This window comes from Cupressus sempervirens, chromosome 7 (genome assembly GCF_028749045.1).
Source record: "Cupressus sempervirens isolate cs-2001-9-10 chromosome 7, ASM2874904v1, whole genome shotgun sequence".
Lineage (NCBI taxonomy): Eukaryota > Viridiplantae > Streptophyta > Pinopsida > Cupressales > Cupressaceae > Cupressus > Cupressus sempervirens.
In genome coordinates this window covers 582,929,806-582,950,981 of record NC_143124.1, presented here as the reverse complement: position 1 = coordinate 582,950,981, position 21,176 = coordinate 582,929,806, and the positions used below count along the sequence as shown (strand labels likewise).

Below are 21,176 nucleotides of genomic sequence, written 5' to 3'. Positions count from 1 at the left end.
GTCTTGATTATCAATCGAGAGTCTATCAATGGACTCTTTAATATGTTTATGTTTAAGAAGATTGAAGACAAATTTTGAGCCCCTGTCCCCATGTTGGAGCCAAGGGCTCTAGATCTGATCCTTGCTCCACGAAGCCTAACTTGCTGATGCTTCCTAAGAGCATCTTTGGCAGCCATAACCCGGGAGAGAAGATCCATATTGGAGGAATCTCTTTGGATGTTGTTCTCTGCTATTTGCAATATTATAATTTTCCATGGAACAACTAGCATATAGTTGTACAACTCATTTGAACAAAAATTAATTATAAAATTAATAATTATAGGATTTCCTAATTCCCATAAATTACTTGAGATTAGAAGGGCCCTTTACTCTTATATTAGAAAAGCTCTTAACACTTGGTAAGTCTTAACACCTCCAAAATATTCATATTAGTTTAAATATCATTTTCATTGATCTATCATTGTGCATTCCCACTTCTTCAAAACAACACAATATGCTAAATTTAATATTTTAAAGGTTGTTTTCATAAAGATTTGCCATTGAAAAATCACTGTTTACCTTTAACTCTCACCCATACATCATTGTCTATTGTATTGTTTTCCAATGTGAGTGTATAAACTAATTATTGTATTTGTTGTAGGCACTTTTATTTTACAAGTGATTGATTGTTTTTATTTCTAGATGTGAGATTTTTAATTTTTTTAATTTCTAAAAGTATTTTACTTCTAATTGGTTGACTAATATGTTTGGGTGTTATAGGAGCGGATTTGTGTTATAGGAGGGGAATTATAGGAAGTACTACCCTTTTTTAACCCTATTCTAATTCCATATTTTCCAATACACTAATAAAATATTTAATAGATTAAGCTTCAATATATTAATATATTAGTACACCTCTTAGCATTACAACTATGACATAAATTAGAAATTATTTCTAATGATGTATATTTTTATATTAAAAAATATATTATTTTTAAAATATGTAAATATAAAATACTTTAAAAAAAAATACAATAAAATTATTTTGAGTCATAAATATTTTATATTAAAATATATATATTTAAAATTATTTAATATGAAATACTTTTAAAAAAATACAATGAAAATTTTTCTAATACTATTTTAATTTATTAAAATATTATGACAAATAAAACCACTACGTGACACTTGTCATTACTAAAATTTGGAATTATTTAACAAAACTGAAGAATCTTTTGAATTTCAAATCAACCAACAGAATCGAGGGAGGCGGTTATTATTTTGCAACGTTCCAAATTTGGTGTCCTACATCTACATCAACATAGTTCCTTTAAACGATTGCCTAAATTCCGATAGATTTTGCCTTTCCTCTTTCCTCCGAGCCAGAGGAGCTTGTGAAACGCTTACTATTTTGGAGAATATGTGGCTTTGGTGGAAGAAATTGCCTACTATCTGCAGACAATCTATCATTATTCCTTCTGGATCGACGGCTTCTAACCTGGATCCAACTCTCTTCTCGTTCCATCTCTCTATGCGGCTTAAGCAGTGTACAATAAAAGGGAACATCATACTCTGTTTGTAGAAGCAGTATGGTTCGTATTTTTCGATCGTTGAGCGGAGAAGTTCACTTGCAAAGCCATTTTTGGTAAATTGTTCATATAACTCTTAGCATATACTAAATTTCTTTTCTATTGTTGTATTCTATACCCTGATTATCTCTAATGTGCCAAATTATTTAGCAGAGCCATCGCTTGGTATTTCTCAACATGTACTAGAATGTTGACCGTGGGACACTAATGGGATTGTATGTCTGTTCTTGTAGTCAGCGAAGATCAGGTTGGGCCTGGTTGCATGCAATGTGCAGACAAGGAAGTCTGGATTGATTTTCGAACAAAGAAGATCATACAATTTGGAGGTCAAAAATGCCAAATGTGACCATTGATATCACCAATGGAAACTAGAATGTACAAATGCCAATGGAATATAGGTCATCTTGTTTTGACTGCGATGTGAGAGATCTCGTGATATGTGCATTTGGGGCTTGAAAATCACCGAATGAGGGGTCTATGTGGGTCGCTTATGATGCAAGCAGATTGAGTTTTATGCACAAATGTGGCGGATGTGCGGGTGCTTGCAGAATTTATTCGAAAGGTATTTTACCAGACTCCCAATTCTTACTTGCATCATTTCTGATCAATCTGCCTTCCCCGATCTTGCTTCTAATTCATTCGTTTTCGCTGGTTCACCGCTAATTTGTCCAGATATTAATTCGTATTCATTGATTAATTCACATTGGCTACTCAGATTACTGTCTTAATGATACTTGAATTTATGATATTAATAAAATCGCTTCCACAGATGGATTCACACACAGATTGATGCCTACTAATTTTGGTGTCTTTACTTCCATCGGCTGCCCTTTCTTCCTTCACGCCAATGACCTGGTTGCAGCAGGGTTGAAGTCTTCCTGCTTCGGAGCCACATGCAGTAGCCGGCGTTCATTCGCCCGGAAAGGTCATGATATGGGTGCTGGACGACACAGGGTTGAAGTCTTTACCGCAGTCCAAATGCACGGTGGTTCATACTGCAACGGATCGAACGGGTATGCCAATCATCGTTTTGTATTCTATATGAGTGCCACTTGAGGTGCACGGTCATTTTGACGTTGCTTGTTGTGTTCGTTTCAGGAATGAGGGAGCTGAGAGCTGGGGACACATACTACAGCGGGTTTGGCTCTTACACCGCATACCAGGTAATTTCCCAAACCAGGCTGCTTTAGTACTTAATCAAAGCATGACATTAGACACTGTACGGATCTAAACAGAAACAGGAAAATTGCTGGGTCTGGACTCTGGTCAATTGGATATAATCAACAATTGGTATAGTTGAACTATTAGATTACAGAAACCATGATTAAAAATAAAATTAAAGTTGGGGCCAAGCTACTTGAGGTTCTCAGAATAAATGTAAACGGTTAATTCAATAGAGAATCTTCAGAAAGGCTTATATTTATATATATTGAATAATAGTAATCCTTGATTGACCTTAGCACATGCCAAACAAAACAGGCTTAAATCTGTTTTATTGCATGCGGCATACCCATGTGATAGATTTTACTTTATATGGAAAAATGTTAGCCGTGATAATATATTTATTGACCGAATTGAAAATATTACTAAGTAGGAAGGCGACAACATAGCCTTCAAGGCTGTAACAAGTAATATTTATATTGCTTCACAATACATGTTGCACATGTTTACTCTTCAACAGATTCATTGCTTCCATTGCCTCAACATGATTCCTTATGTAAAGGAATACTATTTGCTTTGTAAGATTTGACAAACATTAGGGTTATTATATTCCATATTAGCTTGACAGGAAAAATGGTAATCAGTTTCTCATTCTTTTCCCCCATCTTAATACTTTCTTTAATAGATAAGAGTATAAAGAGAAAAACCCGTCTCTATAATACATTGCATTAATAAATTACATTGGTATGATATATTTGTTTGATTTTACTTTGTGGGCAGGTTGTTGAATTGCAGGTGAGATTGCATTGCAAGGGCTGTGAGAGAATTGTTCGTAAAGCCCTCTGTAAACTGAAAGGCACAACTCTCATCCAAAATCTCTATGCTTTTCTTTTGATTCAAACTTTAGCTGATAATTCTGTCATAAAACTCTGTAGGTGTGCAAACTGTGGACATAGAGATGAGCATGCACAAGATAATGGTGGTTATGTAGATCAGAAGCTTGTTGTGTTCGTTTCAAAAATGAGGGAGCTGAGAGCTGGGGACACAGACTACAGCGGGTTTGGTTCTTACACCGCATACCAGGCTGCTTTGCAAAGGTTAAATGAAGTACAATCTCGCTCTAGTGCATATTAGGGGCAGTTTTGTTGAATGATGTCGGAAAAGATTTCACGGGTTTTCCGAAATTCCATTAAAAGTGTATTTCTCCAGATTTTCAGACTTAGAGGGGAGACAGTTTTCATCTTTATATCTGTGGAACCAGAAGGATTGGAGATGAGGATTTCATGTGGATAAACTTTAATTCAATATTTGTGGTTGATTGAGCTAAGGATTTCAATCTCAGAGAGGGTTAAGTCTTTCTCCTTTGTCTTACATGCAGAAGCTTTGTCTTATGAGTTAAAAAATGCAATATATTCCCTCTATAAACTTGATTTTTGGCGCTTTTTTGTCTTTACTTCTTCTTGCGTGATTGTTTTGAGTATGAACTTTCGAGGCTTTCAAATCTGATCTGATCTCTCTCTACAGCAAGAGGGCATCACATAATTGACGTATCCATTGCATTGCTTAAGAAGCCTCCATTGCTTACGAATTCTAAGTTGTAGGATAGTTCTTATGGATGTCTCGATAATAAGCGAAACATTTTCTCACAACAATAAAAGACAGTCTATTATAAACTCGATATCATGAAGGTATCCACTAGGTGCAACGTCTTCTAGTTGAATATGCAAAGACATCGCATGAATGGTATGATCTACTGATAGTAAAGTAAATCACAAATTTATAGTCTCCACGGGATTGGCACAAAGCATAGCCTATTTGTAGTTGTGTGTACCATAGAGAGGTGGCTGAGCTGAATTGATGCTGATGGAACAAGGAGCAAAGGGGAGATTCCTGTATTATAGGTCTGAATAAAAGGGAATTATGAGGAGAGACTCCTATTTCATACGGCATGGCAATCAGACAAGTATTTCAAGAGATATTAAAGTTCAAGTGACTTAAGTGATTTATTTAAATATTTTAATGTTATAAAGTTATAAAGTAACTTAAGTGACTAAAAGATGAAATTGGCTTTTAATTCCAAATTGCCTAGTTGTTTGTGTCTTCCCTCATATCGAGGTTATAAAAGGGTGGAGCTACATTGGGATTGACACCACAAATGAATATATGTTATTTTTCTCAAATCCTAAAAGTTGCTTAAATGTGACTGGATATTCCTTAAGGACAAAACCCCTTAAGGAAAATAGTGAGGCTGGACGCAAACCTAGTACTCAGATTGTACTTCAGAACTGAGGTTGAATAGATACATTGATTTGCAGGAAGTTAAGTTTCAATGGTAGAAGGAAGAACAGGAGTTTAAAGTTAGTATGATTAATACAGGTATGCGTAAGACTCCATTGTTACATTGATAAACGATATTGTACAACTAAGCATTCAGCAGTTGTGAGAGGTGTAGTCTGTATACAGTAATAGTGGCTATGCGCTAATGGAAGTAGCCAGCAGTCGCGGGACAATGGGAAAACTATCTACAGTAACGTCAGTCACAGCCCATCACTCAACAACCTTCAGTAAGTGCATTAGAGTTGGAGGTAGCAGAGGTATTCGGGTGGCCATAGAGTTAGCATGTGGCTGGAAGATGATCTCAGTAGCATTGCCAGCATTTTCTTAGCATCGAACCTACAGCATCAGAGTTCGTGGTACGATGGGAATAGCTGGTTGGCAGTTCAGATGATCTCCATAGTGAATGCCGCACATGTATACTTTCACTCCAGTAATTGCGAGAAGGAAATGATAAACAGGAACAGCCTACGGAAGTAGGAGGTGATTGCAAAGACGCTTATGCATACTAACAGTGGCTCACGGACAGTCACACGGGTCTCTACCCTTCAAATCGACAGCAATCTAGACTACGAAAAATTGGGTCTAAATTGTCTTTTGCCAGTTCTTTTCATAAATGTGGAACTCTGTCATTTATTCATTGCATAACATCATTGTGGCCTTAAATTGATATTATCAAATAATTGTTTTTTATACCACTATCCATGTATTTGCTGAAGTTCTGTTTGGCATGACTATTTCATGGCATTTATAATGATATTTAGCACAGTGGTATTATAGAGGTATTTTTGCTTAAGGTTTATGGTTGCATAACAACTGTTTGACAAAATTTCCGCTAGTCAAAATTCAATTTATCTAATCAAATCCAGCAGAGATTATTACATGGTACAAGTTTGGTATTGTAAGTTCAGATGTTCTAATGTCTGGTAATGATGGCAATTTAGTACAAGGTGTGTGTGGAAGATGGAAGTGTGGGAAGTTGGACTGCAGGAGAGAGTATTTGAAGTCCTTATGGGAAAATGCTCTACATTCCTCCACATAAGATATTGATGGCTTGCAATTTTGGTGCTCTAATGTATAGTTTGTAGAAGTTGTGTTGTGTTATTTGTTGACAATAAGATTGGCTATTAGAAATAGTTTGGATGGGTTCAAAGAATGCTTAGCATTGTAGTTCAGATTGTGTGGTTTGGTGGACATGTTCTCAACATATGTCCATTTTTTCAATTCAAATATCTTATTTTGGTCTGCTCCACAACTGAAGTTATCTTGTTCTGATTGCGACATGGTTGTCTGTGTTGATCTCTAGCAGATTCAGTTGATTATGGTGAGTTGATTTATATTTATTGGTCTGGATATGCTTTGGAGGAAAAGTTAAGAGGTTGAAATAGAGCTTGTCATAACATGTTGTGCTCTGCATGGTGTTATATACAGTGAAGACTGTGTTTGGGCCAACTGATTATTGTGCTTTAATGCTTTGCTACACAGTTCATTTGGGTCCGACCTTAGAGGTTGTTGCAAAGTGAGAAAATAGGGGCAAAAAAGCAAAAAACTTGAAATTTTAGGGAAATGTGAAAAAATGATCCCACATTGTCAAGGTGAGTGGTTGAGCTCTTAGAAGGTGTTATAAAAGAGATAGAAGAGCTCTCTTTCAACATGCTTGGTTACACTAGGAACTAAATGAATATTCAGTGGATTGATATAATTGGGCTTCAAGGACAAAAACCCTTTTTGCTGACATTCTCTTCACTATTGGAAGATACAGTCAGGAGGATTTCTGTTGAGTTCCAAAGGAAAATCTGAAGTTTTTAGTTTGCATTCAGGTACTAAATAATTCTCATGATTTATTTGCTGGAGTGCTTGATTCATATTTAGAGCAAAGGAGAGTGCTGGAGATAAATTAAAGGATTGTCGATGGAGGTGGTGTTGTTCACAGCTCCTTTCTTGCTAGCAGAGAACCCCACATGCAGGCCATAATTTATTGGGCAACAAATATATGACTACTGAAACTGTGCATGGAGTTTTAAGGAGTTTATATTTGCATTTTGGTGGTCCTCTACACTTTCATTCAGTGGATGTTTATTGTTGTAGCTGCTACAGGCAGCTGACTGTCTAGAAAGATTAAAATTCTGCATTTCATGTGTTTCTGAGATGCCAATCCTGTCCTCTATTCTTGCTGGTAAAGACTGGACAGAGTTGGAGCAGATCAAAAGATTTGGGAGTGTAGTGTGACACTAAATACATGTTTGTGCTCTTGCAAATCAGGCTGTAAATGTTGTACCAGGTCTACATAACCTTTATTTGTATTAAGAACATAACCAGGTCTGCTACATTATTATTATCAGTTTGTAGTATGTACTGCTTCAAAATCAAATGCAATAAAGGCTGAAAGAGTTATTTTTATGCATTGTACCTCTATAGCTGTTATATTGCAAGCTTTGCTATGTATTGTTTTCCATAGTAAGAAAAATCTAGAAGTTACCCTTAGCATTTCAGAGCCAAACACAGAGAAAGAAAAAAATCAAGTACCAAGCACACCCAGGCAGCCTATTACAGTAATCTTATGATGATGGCTGAGGCCATTCTTTGAGCCATTGAATTAGATCTAACTGCTATGCAAAGTGCGGGAATTGCTGATAATGTACAAGACAAGGTATGCTTCTTCCCCTTGCCCCTTATTTATATGTTGTTTAGTTGTTTGAAATAATGGGATATCACAGGTTTGGGGTTAGGGCAACTGCACCTTTCTCAATGAGACATTGTACTTTGATGAGACTTTTTTTGGCATACATGATAGTCATTGTCTTGCTGAAAACTATAAATAAATTCTCTTCCATAAGATATTTCATTTTAAATCTTTAAATATGTTTAAAATAATAAATTTGTATTTCTGATTAATAATTAAATAAATAAACAGTTCAGAATTAACTTTCAGATTCATTCAAATTCTATATTATAATGAAAATCAGATCAAGCAATGCAAAAATCGGATCAAACAATGCAAAATTCGGACCAAGCAATGCAAAAAGCAGATCAAGGCAAAATTAATTACTCGGAATTTGATTTCCAAACAACAAGAAGGTGAATTGTGTAGACGAAAATCATTACAAACAATATGGAGGGTAAAATTAGTAACACTGTATAAATATTATGTATTTTTGATCCAAATGAGGCTAAAAGTACCTCAAAGATCTTCAAATCCAGATCCACGAACACTGTGCACAACATGAATTCAAAGTCAAGTGTTTGACAGATTTATTTTCTCATGTTTTTCGCGATATATTGTCCGCGCTACGACTGTAAATCCAACTCTTTGATAAATAAATTTAAATTACCGTTCTTTGAAATAAATAATAGAGTTGGGAATTTTGATTTTTTTAAGGAAAGGCAGCGACCAAAACATGAACTATAGAAGGAAAGTTTTGGATAATAATTTGAATGCGAAATAAATCGAAGAGTTGCAGAGAAGGAAGCTGATGTCATTGCCCTTGCAAATATCTACAATTTGACTGAATATTATTTTGAGCTTCAAAAGAGTTATTTGATTGGAATTTGATCAGATGATTATATGAATAATGGAGATCCAATAGTTTAATAATTAGTGAATACAAAGAAAACTCAGAGTTTCTCTCAGTGGTGCAAGGACAGGGGAGTAAAGCAATCCAGTGACCCCAAAATTTGGAACCGTTGAAGATTAATAACAGGTTTTCAAATCTGAGATGGAAATTAGAAGCTTCGCAAGAAGATTGCTTTCAATAATTCTGATTGAAGGAAGCAGCAACAATGTGCCGATATTAGCAGCGACCTGGCATTCATCTAAACCCAGAACCAGAGGTGATTTAGCTCTGCATTTCAGGTAGCAAACATCTCCATATAGGTAGTGATCCCAAGTGAAAACTTTGTTGCTTATTAAATATTTACATTCAATTGTCATCCTGAGAATAGAAAAGGTACATTTTACATCCTGTTCTTTTAAGAATATAATATAGTAATACCATTCTGATTGCTACTTATTTATGTTATTATTTTTCTGAAGAAAGTTAGGTAATATCATGTGTTAATTTCTTAAGCTGACATTTTCTCCTCAGAATTTAGAAGCAAATTTTAATTAGCAGTGATACTCTAAGTTACCGGTTTGAGTTCGGATCCAAGTTCGAAGTTTGAGAACCGATTGGCAGGTTCGTCAAAATTTTGGAAAATGGTTTGGGTTCGTTTGGGTTTCATTTGTACAAAAACTGTAAAATTATTTATACATATATATGAAGCATGAGTTACAATTAGAATGTAGCATAGCAGGGTGAACACATTTAAACAACAAAAACACCATAAACTTGTAATCATAGTAATCATACCATCATATAGTTCATCGAAGATTCAAAACAATAAAAATAAATCATAGCATCAAGTTCAAGTATCATTGTTTCACGTTCATTGTTGAACTACTGGAATAAAAATCTATTAATATTCTAAGTTCTTCAATCTTCATCTTCTTCTTCATATTCATTTCCTTCTTTGGCATTAGTTGACTCAGCAATAGGGCTAAGGCCAATGGGATCAGTAGCAGCAACAATGGTAGTAGCATCAAATTCTTCAAAAAATGACAATGACAATTAGAGACCACAAAAACTCACAATGAGAGGCCACCAAAAGCATTTTATAACAATCTTTTAGGGTTGTGGATACCAAAATTTTATTAAATTTTGCAAAAAAATCACTTCATTACCATCTGCGAGGCCCATAAAGCATGTGGCTTGAATTGGGTTTGAACTTGGTTCAATTTTTTTTTGGCCTGGTTTGCCCAGGTTCAAACTTGGTTCAAACCAGATCGAAGCAGCAGGCTAAAATTGGAACCCGACCTGACTTAGATTGCAAATCAGACCCAAACTACAAACTAGTTTGAACTTCTATAGGTCCGGGGGATCTAAGGACGAACAATGGTAACTTAGGGGATACTAATAGATTAGACAACAAATTCTAATGCTTGGGTGATGAAATAAACTTTAGATAGAAAATTAACTTAAAATTTAAATTTAGGTATGTGTGAAATAGCGAAAAATGAATCATGTAAACTTTGCGTTTTGTTCAGTATATGTGAACAAGGTGGCGAGGGAAAAACTTGACAAACAATGTTTTATCTTTTGACACACAAAATATGCCCTCCCCTTTTACTGCAAATCAATTCCAGACTTGGTTCCCTAGAATCTTTTTGAACCAATGAAGAAAGAATATGATGATGAGGGTTGGATTACTGTAAATTGAAACGATTCAGACAACTAGATGCAGCGTTTAATCCCTCAAAAACCTGAATCCATTCCCACCCTTATCCTCAGAACTCACATAGTTTGAAACTGCCCTCTACAAGAATCGGGATCGACTCTATTCAGATGTCATTTGGATTCTAATTCTTTCATTCCTCTAAGAGATCCAATTCGTGCCTAAATTCAAATTAGATCCCTTATAGCTGAACCGGCTAGGAAGGAAGCCCCATAAAGCCAATAGGAAGCAATCATCCCTAGTCTAGTGATGACTAACAAGGAGGAAATCCTCACTCAAGATCTTCAAGGTTATTAAGTGGAATATACCCAGTGGTAATGCTAGAAGTACGAACTCTATGATAGATGGACGAGAACACGTATAAAGGTAGAATCTATAGTGAGATGGTTGAAAGAATCTTATGATAAAAGAGTAGAAATAACTATCTTGGAAAATGATTTTCTTTATATTGATTGCTGTAGCTCCAGTTTGGAAAAAATAATTTATTTTTAAAATGCCCAAGTTTTTAAAGGCAAATCTTTTAGAGTCTTTCACTGGCAGCATTTCTTCAACCCAAACAATCCAAGCTCCTTCATAATAAATCGTGTTGTTAGTTTGCCTAATCTCCCTATTGAACTACGAACAAAAGATGCTTAAATTGATAGGTAACAAGTTAGGGAAATATGTAGGTTTTGTAGAAACTGAATTGAGGTTCTCTAGTCCAATTATCATAGTGAGTATGGATGCTAACATCTGTAAATCGAAGCTTTTAAAGATTTGCATTAAGGGAAGGTCACTTAGGATAGAATTGAGATTTGCAGAAGGATCTTTCATAAAGGACCTACATCAGCTTTTTTGATCTCGAATAGAAGCCCTTCTTTTGCTTACCTACCCTCTTTTGGACACACAAATTATCCTTAATAAGGAAACGAGAGGCTTTGAAATTGTGGAATCCTCTATAGGGAATGATTTAGAAGAGGGGGAAATAAGAGAAGTTGTGCCCTTACTCCCCTCGATTAAGTGGGAATCGTTATCTCTACAGATTAGGGAGAGGAGGCTTCAGGATTCATCATGAATACCCCCCTTTTAGCCCAGCCAAAGTTACAAATAGTTGTAGAAAAACAAGGGTTGAGAAAAGTTCCAGGCAAGATCTAAACGAAAATGAGAGAATAGAAACCACAAAGGTAGGGGGTAGGAGCTCCAAAAGGGATAAGACTCATAAAGACATAGCAATAATACTTAATGAGGAAGAAAGAAACTTTAACACTGAAATGACTCAAAAGAGAGAGGAAAAGGATTACAGAGGATGGAATCACTTGGATAATGAATAGATATCCAAGGGGAAACATATGTCCATCAAGGCCTTCAAATGAGGAACCCATTAGCCAAGCTAGTCTGTAGGAAGTGGTTAGGATTATTTCTGAGCATTTATGCGAGTTTGTAGTTAATGAACTAATGAATGAATTTGTGGTGAGGAAGAACTGTTGAGACAAAAGGAATTGTTGATCAAGGAAATTCTGAAAGGTGATGATCCAATGGAGAAAGTAGGAGTGGAATAACTACTAGCAGAACCAAAAGATTGGGAACTAAACGATTAGGAACAAATGGGGATGACCATAACTTAGCCAAGTAAGAATAACCGTGATTGTGCAAAAACAAATAAAAAGAGGGGAAGAAAATCCATACAAGAACTAAGAATGAGGGATGAATGTGCTCATGGTCAATCCAAATTAATTGATATCTTTAATGCAGGGAAGGGGAAGATCCTCCCCAAGTCACCATGAATGTCCTTTAAGCGCCCCTAACAAGCAACACATCTTAAAACGTTGCATATCAAAAACAAAAGAAAAACTCATTTTATTACAAGAAACGAAGCTAGATAGGAATGATCTAGAGGGTTTAAAAAACAAGCTAGGATTTAGGGAGATATGGGCATCTCTGTCATGTCCCCAGTTTTTGCCCTTCCTTAGTGACAACATTTCTAGCAAGTTTGGTCTATTATCTGGTTCCCATAGGCCAGCAGAGCATAGAGGGAACCAACCCAGGCTTTGAGAGTCATGCATGAGCTTCCCAAGTAGTTTGGAGCAGTAGACAACAGTTTCCTACAATTTAGGAGGGATTCCTAATTTGTAGGGATTGACTAGGAGTGGTCTAGGAGGCATTTGGAGACCTCGGCGAACATTTTGGAGACTTAGAGTGCATCTCCTATTTTTAAGGAGGAACTCCCAGTTCAGTGACAGTTCTTTTAGAGATGCACATAGTAGGGGAGTCATTGGGACTCAATTTTGGTTGATTGGGGCTGTCTCCTACTTTTTAGGAGCATCCCTAGATTTTAGGGATGGACTGCTAGTTGAGCGATCTTGTCCGGTATCAGTCACAGATAGGTGACAAAGTCAGATTCATGTTTGATTGGTCATTTTGGGCCTTTTGGGACCATTTGGGAAATATTTTAATATATTTAAATATTTCCTAAGTTGGTGATTAAATAAATAAAAATAAGGTTAATAATATAACCATTTTGGAGTAATAAGGGGATTTTGGCTTCAGTTGATCAGGTACACCTATGTGTTATAGCTCGTCGGAAAGGTCTCGAATTATTATATATGATTTTTACTATTTGTAGACTTTTTGGTACCTTCAGCTATGGAATTTTAATAAAGTAATGTTTTTCCTATAGCATGGACGACTTTAATTGGGAAAATGTTATTTTATTATATTTTATTTAAAGGGCAAAGTGTAATTTCCCTTTAGGGTTCAATTTACAATTGGAAGGGGATATAAGGAGATGGAGACCTAATTTCTTATTATCTTTTGCATATTGAAAAACTTGTTTTTGTGAATTGGCTCTGAGAGAGCAATTCTTCATCTGGGACGCAAACCCTAGGTTCTGGATTGGCTGGGACGTAGCCCTCAGCAGTTATTGGCATTGGATTCTTCAAACAATGTGCGTTGCTATCAGGGATAGAGTACACCATTCTTTATTGTGGATTCAGGTTGCAGATTTATGGTTTCGGCGTTACAGATTGATTCTTTCAGCTGGGACGTGATTCCTTGCAGTCTTACGGCTGTCATTTGCAACAGTTTGGCATCATTGTTGGATCTAAGCTCCTTGGAACTGCATTGGATATATTATTTGGCTTTATAAATCAGAAATCTGCCTGATCAGCAAGGGCATCCATCAGGGATCTTTCAATCTCCAACACGGAAAGCCTTAGGAGGTTTAACTTTCATATGGGGACCCGAGGTTTCTGACTATAACATCTTTAGAAGATCATGGAAATTTAAGTTGTGGCTTATTAAGAAGCTCTCAAATAAAATTGAGCTTCAGGATTTTTAATTTGTATGGCCCTATTCAATATATGGAGAAAATCAGAGTCTGGAAAGAGATTGTAGAAATCTTAATTGTTTATTAATGAAAGATTTCAATACTAGACCAAAGGCATCATAAAAAATGGGGAGGAACTTAGAAACTCCCCAAAGCAGTTGTAGGTTTTATTGAATGGATTAAATAAAATAGACTAATAGATATTGCCACTTCCAGAGATCATAAAGGATAAAATGTCAGACAAATGTCCTTTCAAATTTGAACAAATGTTGTAAATGTGGTTTAAGGAGGGGATTTCAATCATAGGAGGGGATTTCAATACTATAACTAAGGCATTAGAAAAATGGGGAGGAACTTAGAAACTCCTCAAAGTACCAATAGATTTTAACAAATGGATTAACAAAAGTGGAGTGATAGATATTGCCAATTCCAGAGATCATAAAGGATAAAAAGTCAGACAATTGTCCTTTCAAATTTGAGTAAATGTGGTTTGAGGATGAGGACTTTCAAAAGATGATAGAAAAAATGCGGAACAAAATTGTGTTATCTAAATCTAAACTTTACCAAGTGATTAACAAACTAAAAATTATGGAATTCTGAACACTTTGGGAATATCTTTGAAAATAAGGAAGAATTGGAAGAAGAATTAGAGAATCTAAACAAGGAGGGGTTATAGAGAAAGGTATGAATTTAGCCTTATATGATAGAGAAGTGTCAAATGAAGGATTATGAAGACATCTTAACCAAAGAGGAACTGTTTTGGGGACAAAAATCAAGAGAAACATGGCTAGTTGTAGGGCATAGAAACACAAAATTCTTTCACGACAATACAAAATAGCGTAGACTAGCTAATAAAATCACTTACATCCAAAATAAGGATGGGGAAAAACTGGAGTACCTAGGTGATATTGCAAAAAAGGCAATAAAGTACTTTGAAGAAATCTTCAATAGTTATGGCAACTAGAACCTAGGGGCACAAGGAAGCATGATTAAGAACATCCCAAAGCTTATATCCAAAGAACAAAATGAAACATTGTTTGGAAAACTTACCTTTGAGGAAGTAAGTGCGGCCCTCAAGCAAATGAATCTAGATAAGTTGAATGGATTTTCGACATGTTTCTTTCAAAAATGTTGGGACTTCATCGGGATGGAGGTAATTGAGGCTTTAGGGTAATGAAATTTGGGAAATTACCTCAGGTAGGCGAATAATACCTTTATCGCCCTATCCCGATAAAGGAGAAACTAGAGGCCTTTAATAATTATCCTCTCATAGCTCTTTGCAAAACTCTATAAACTATTTACTAAGACTATGGCAATGAAAATCCAAATACTTCTCCCAAACCTAATTAGTTAGGAACAAGCAGGGTTTGTACAGGGCTAATATATCTTTGATGAACTAATTATTACCCAAGAGGCCATACATACTGTTCAAAACAACAAAGAGCCAAGTATGTTAATTAAGCTAGATATTAAAAAGGCATATGATAAAGTGGATTGGGGTTTTTTAAGGAAATGCCTTGAAGCCTTTGGGTTTGCAAAAAAAATGCGTGAATTTGATATTTGAATGCATATCCTCCCCTAAGTTATCAATTCTGGTAAATGGATCACTCAAAGGCTTTGTTGGAATAAGCAAGGGACTTAGACAGAGGGATCTGATATCTCCTTTTCTTTTCATCTTAATGACAAAAGCGTTAAGAAGATCAATAAAAAATCACAGGTATGAAGGAGACTATTAAAGGAATAAGGATCACCAATTACCTATATCTGACAACCCACCAACAGTTTGTTGATGACAAAGTACCATAGAGGAGGCAAAAGCATATAAGATAATATTAAGTGAATATACTAGTGCTTCACGTCAAGAGATTAACCCCGAGAACTTGGAAATCTTCTTCTTTAATACCCATGCCAAATTTTGAATTTTAAAAGAGGAAGTTTACCTTGTAAATTCCTGGTTCTCCTTTTAGAAAAAAAGGGCACACTCGACAAAATTATGGGATCAAATAACAAAGAAGATTAAAAGAAATATTGATTCTTGGAAATGAATGTGGCTCTCTTCTGCAGGTAGAGCAACGATGATACAATGTCTTTTCAACACAACCGATTTATCAATTATCTTGTATTAATCTCCATGTAAAAAATAGGGACAAAATCCATAGACTCCTAAGGACTTTCTTTTGGCAAGGAACAGGGAAAAGGATAAAAAATTTCCTTTTAGCTCAGGACAAGGTATGTAGACCAAAAGACGAGGGAGGTGTAAGGATCGGGGACATCAAAATCCACACCTCAAGTGGGAAAAGATCCTAATAATGAAATATTTGAGACATATTGATCTGATCAACATATTCAAGGAGAAATCACTGCCTAGAGGATCAAGTGTTGCAAACAGATTGATACAAGTATGATGTGTTTCAATCATTGTTTTGTCACTGATGTCAAACCTGATATTTTGCTAGTAAGACAACTGCTTATATGATTTAAGTACTATCACTTATTTGATTGATGAAGAGGATTTGATCCTAATAAAGAAATGTCTGAGACATATTGATCTGATCAAGAAATGTCTGAGACATATTGATCTGATCAACATATTCAAGGAGAAATCACTGCCTAGAGGATCAAGCGTTGAAAATAGATTGATACAAGTATGATGTGTTTCAATCATTGTTTTTTCACTGATGTCAAACCTAATAAAGAAATTGAAGATTGAAGTGGGAAAAGATCCTAATAAAGAAATGTCTGAGACATATAGATTTGATCAACATATTCAAGGAGAAATCATTGCCTAGAGGATCAAGTGTTGAAAACAGATTGATACAAGTATGATGTGTTTCAATCATTGTTTTGTCACTGATGTCAAACTTGCTATTTTGCTAGTAAGACAATTGCTTATATGATTTAAGTACTATCACTTATTTGATTGATGAAGAGGATTTGATCAAATGATTTAACAATAGCACCTAGAGCAAAGGTTGAGTTATGATATGAAAAGGAGCACAAGAACTAGCTAAGACAGTTATATTACAGTGCATTGATAATGTACTTAAGGTTGCAAAGGTTGGTTACACTAAGCAAGTTTAGAAGAACAAGTTAAACAAAGTTTGTTTGCCAAGCTTGACCAAATGGACAGTAGGTACCAAGTAAAGTTAGTACAAGCTGAGCAGAAAATTAGTTGGAGCCGAGTAAAAGTCTATTTTAGTGTATGCCGAGCCAAACAGATGATGCAGAGTAAAGTTTAGTTGATATTGAGCACTAGTTGACTTTAGTTCATGCTGAGTGATTTTACAAAGGATGTTGAGCAACGCAGTATGTGTCGAGCATTAGAAGCAAGTTAATGCCGAGTGCCAACATTATTAGAAAGATTGTGAATTCAATTTGAGCCAACAAGTTTGTTTTCTTGGATTGTGTGAACCAGGTGGAAGATAAAATTGATGAGCTGGTGGCACAGAATTCATGGTAGACCATTTTGAGGCGAATTCAAAGAGGATTGAAGGAGAAGTTTGTAGAAATGAAATGGAATGAGAGGTAGATTCATTGAATCCTACCTAATCTGTCTTAACCCTAAATTGGACAATGGAGAATGAACGACAAAATATCTTAATTCTTTATTTATAGGGATGGCTAGTCAGAAGCAAAGTTGTCATGTGCGAGAACCTGAGGAAGACAAGGACTCTAGGGTATTGCTTCATTCAGTGACCTAAGTGAAGAGTCTACATTGGCAAGTTAAGCAAGAAGGCTTAAGGGTAAGCAGAATGGAGGACTGGAATAGAGATATGTAATTTGCAAATGGAGTTGTAAGTTGTTATCGGATCAAGCTTTACTATTACTCTCTAATAATTGTATCAGTCTAGGGTAAATCCTTTGGGTTAAGGTTGACCTAACGGTATTTGTAAATCCTTTAATTGGGTGACATTCTAAGTGAATGATTTAAAGTCCTCTAACAAAGCTCACTCCTAACAGGGTGATTGAAATCCTTTAATCGGGTCACATTTAACAATGTGCATTGTAACCTTTAACAGGGTTGGCCTTTTATAGGGCATCACTTTAGAAGAGTGAGAGAGTAGCATGTTACTGGTGGTTTTTCCCAAATTGGGTTTCCACGTAAGTCATTGTGTCAAATGTGTTGTTGAATTTGTTATGTTTCATGTTTACATTTCTGCAAATTGATTTGACAGTAACCTACAAGTATTTAAGTGACTGCATAATCTTATGGATGCATGCATGATGATAAATGTTTTATGGGTTCACTAAACTGTGAAAAGTTTTATTTATACATCTGGACCTTGGATAACTGATTAACCCTCCCTCTTAGTTATTCTAAAGAATTCCAACATCAAGAATTTGGAACTTCATGATGGATTGTAGATCCTCCATCCAGGATAGACTAATAAGGGGGAAGAAGCTCTTTTCTGACACGACTCTTTGGGAGGATATGGTGCAGACTCCATGTTTGTTCATTAATATAATCATAGTCTTATAGTTATAATATATCTAATACACACACACACACACACACACACACACACACACACACACACACATCTCATATATACTATATATATATATATATCTTTGGAACAGTTTATCTGAGAAAATGCTACAAAACATCAACATTTCTAATTTTAACTTATGCTTCTAGGCACCCTAAATATGTATATATATTATTTTTATAATTTTTACATGTTTTTTGTATAATCAAACCCAAAATCCTTTCCAAAAATTTGTCGTACCAGCGTACCAGTAATTCAAACCCATATTTTGAATTGAACTCGAATTGGTAACTAAACCAAAAATCATTCTTCATGATGGAGTTATGCTCCTCCACAATGGCATCTCTCCAGACGTGTTATCTAGTTGCTTTCTCAAATTTGGAAGGCTTTAAGTCTATGATGCTAGTCATCAAGGCCATATATGTCAGAAACTTTTGTGGAGGCCTACTCTCCCTAAATGTGGTTCTGGGAGCCTCAACATGTTCCCGAGCATCTTTCAGGGTCTTCTCAAAGCATCTAGGCCTCTTGACTAATTGAGAAGGGGCTAACTGTCACTCTTGAAGTTTGGCCCTATGTACTAGAAGTTTGTGAACTCATCTCACATTTTGAACCCTCTTGCAAAATATCCTATGCAAGTGTGGGTGGATCATGAGATTTCTTCTAGGCCAAGTTTTCTTTAAACATGACATCCCTGCTCACAACTATCTTCCACTATGTTTGTATATAGGCTTTTGATTTGTCACTATATCCCACAAGAATGCCCTTCTTCCTTGAGGGATCCAACTTTTTCCTCTTCTCCACAAGCGCACAAATATAGACCGAACAACTAAAAATCCTAAGATGTCCTATCTAGTAATTGTTGCCTTATTTTGTTCTGGGTTCATATTGTTAGGTGTGGACTTTCTTCACAAGCAAATATTCGAGCTATAAAATTATAACAAATATAAACATACAAGCATTAGTAGTATCTTGTATATAATCGATAATAATTAAATAATTAAATATTACTATCTCTTCAATAGAGATGGCATCTAAACAAATCAAATGAATTATACAATATAAATATTGGCATTGATTTTGAAGAATATAGCATTAGCATTGATTCTAGACTTCATTCAACTTGGTAGAATTTGAACTATTACATCCACGAGGTAAGTTTGGAGAAAGTGCATACTGCATTGTGATGATCCATGCTATCTAACTCTGTACAAGGTGTCTGCACACTGGACGCATACTCTGTCTACCAGGCTACCTACATACCCATATACATGGGATCAAGACCCTTGAACTACTCACTCTAACAAATATGTAGTTCTGGTTTCTAATTGTTTTGATGTATATGTATTCCTATAACCACTGGTGAGCTTTACTCACCTAATACAACTCTTCGCCATCATACACCCACTCGGGCGAATCAAGCGGTTTTCTATAGTTACAATCCTGTAATACCCTAGTGCAACCTTTGTGTTGTAGTTTACAGTTAATGTAATGTTAACCTATACACGTCCTAACTCACTCCTTATATATATTTTTTAAAAGCTTGTGACAATAATCAATGGGTCTAAATAGACCAGTCACGTTAATGCTAGCTGCGAATAGTTGATTGTTCATTTTATTGTACCTAATCTGATGACAGTTCTACAGGAATTTGTAATCAACCTAGCTAATCAGCAACTAGACCAATTGACCTATATACATCCTAACGCATTCCTTATATAGTTATGTTTAAAAGCTTGTGGCCATGCTACCTGTTGAGTGAGTTTTATTGTTTATATACATACATACATACATACATACATACATATACACATATAATACATATACATATGTATATACATACATACATACACACACATACGCCGATGAAAAGGGCACAACAACGAAATCCTAGATCTTGGTGCACGGGCACTAGGTCCTAAATAAGGTGGTCAAACACCAGGTAGGATAGTAAAGAAGGTCAATAAGCATCCAAGTTGACACAAGATAGTTTAGGCAATCTCAAACATGCATTTAGGCAAGTTGTTTACATGTTGTAATAAGGTTATAGGCAAGTCAAAGGTTGATCAATGATTGGTCAAATATTGTGAGTTGATCAAAAATCTCCATTTTTATGTTTTATAATCTTTTTGCATAGTGTGGTATAGTTTTGAAGGCATGTGGAGCCTTTTATTCGAAGTTTGTGTAAAAGTTGTAAAAATTGCAAAAATTGCAAAAATTGCAATAAAAGTTGTAATACAACTTTTTGCAAAATTTCTTGTAAATTGGAAGTCTAATAGTCAAATCATTATTTTGATCAAACCTGGAAGGATGAAGTTGTAAGGTCAAGAGTTGTGACCTATAAATTGATTATCTTCAACCTATTTTGGGGTTGGAATAGTATTGTATGAATTTGGAATGAAATAGCAATCCTTTTGGTGAGAAAATCATGCACAGTCAAATTAAGTCTTTCTAAAATCTGTTTGTAGAGTGATAATTAGTTATGTTTTTAGAAAGTTGAGTTTTTGAAGATTGATGAATGCAATAACTTGTTTTTGTCAAATAGGAGAAAGTGGTTTTAGTTTTGGATTTTATTAAGCCTGTTGTTTACCCTACCTTGTAGTTAGGGTTTGAATGAAAATAACGAATATCTCCAAATTCCCACGGTGAAAACTCTTGATGGTTGGTGAGTAGAAGGGTATGAGGATGGGGAAGACATTCTTGGTTTGTGTTTTAAAAAACTTCCACCTATATGTACTCTTCCTTTAACATCTGAGTCTCAAGTTTCAACAGTCAAATTGTTGGAAGTGTTGACAGATTGTGATTACATCGCAGAGATTAGATACGGACTGCACACAAATTTAATAAGAAAACCTCTGTTTTTGCAAGATTTATGAGTTTTGTTCATTGTTGTGGTTATCTTTTATGGCAATTTGATCTTGAATGCAACAAGGACATTAACCTATGATCTAATCTTCCACTTTCATGCTTTGATTGAAGGTTTCTAGAAGTATTTCCACTCATATTTTGTTGATTGTCATAATACTCTCCAGTTTCTAGGCAATTTTGATG

The 21,176-nt window shown here is 35.4% G+C and overlaps 1 protein-coding gene across 3 annotated transcripts in view; it reads left to right on the top strand.

Annotated features, from left to right (window-relative positions):
* The first annotated feature begins 1,302 nt into the window (after positions 1–1,302).
* LOC149548110 (heavy metal-associated isoprenylated plant protein 21-like) overlaps positions 1,303–21,176 on the top strand; it is a 38,961-nt gene continuing 19,087 nt past the window's right edge. The window contains exons 1-6 of one of the 3 annotated variants that reach the window (XM_089792131.1): positions 1,303–1,624; positions 1,802–2,130; positions 2,338–2,581; positions 2,667–2,731; positions 3,510–3,585; positions 3,665–3,720. In XM_089792131.1, coding sequence (XP_089648257.1) covers positions 2,046–2,130; positions 2,338–2,581; positions 2,667–2,731; positions 3,510–3,517 — 402 coding nt within the window. In that variant the 5' untranslated portion in view covers positions 1,303–1,624; positions 1,802–2,045 and the 3' untranslated portion in view covers positions 3,518–3,585; positions 3,665–3,720. Of the gene's footprint in view, positions 1,625–1,801; positions 2,131–2,337; positions 2,582–2,666; positions 2,732–3,509; positions 3,586–3,664; positions 7,464–21,176 lie in introns of those variants that run through there. The other 2 variants (XM_089792134.1, XM_089792133.1) reach the window with 2 other exon arrangements.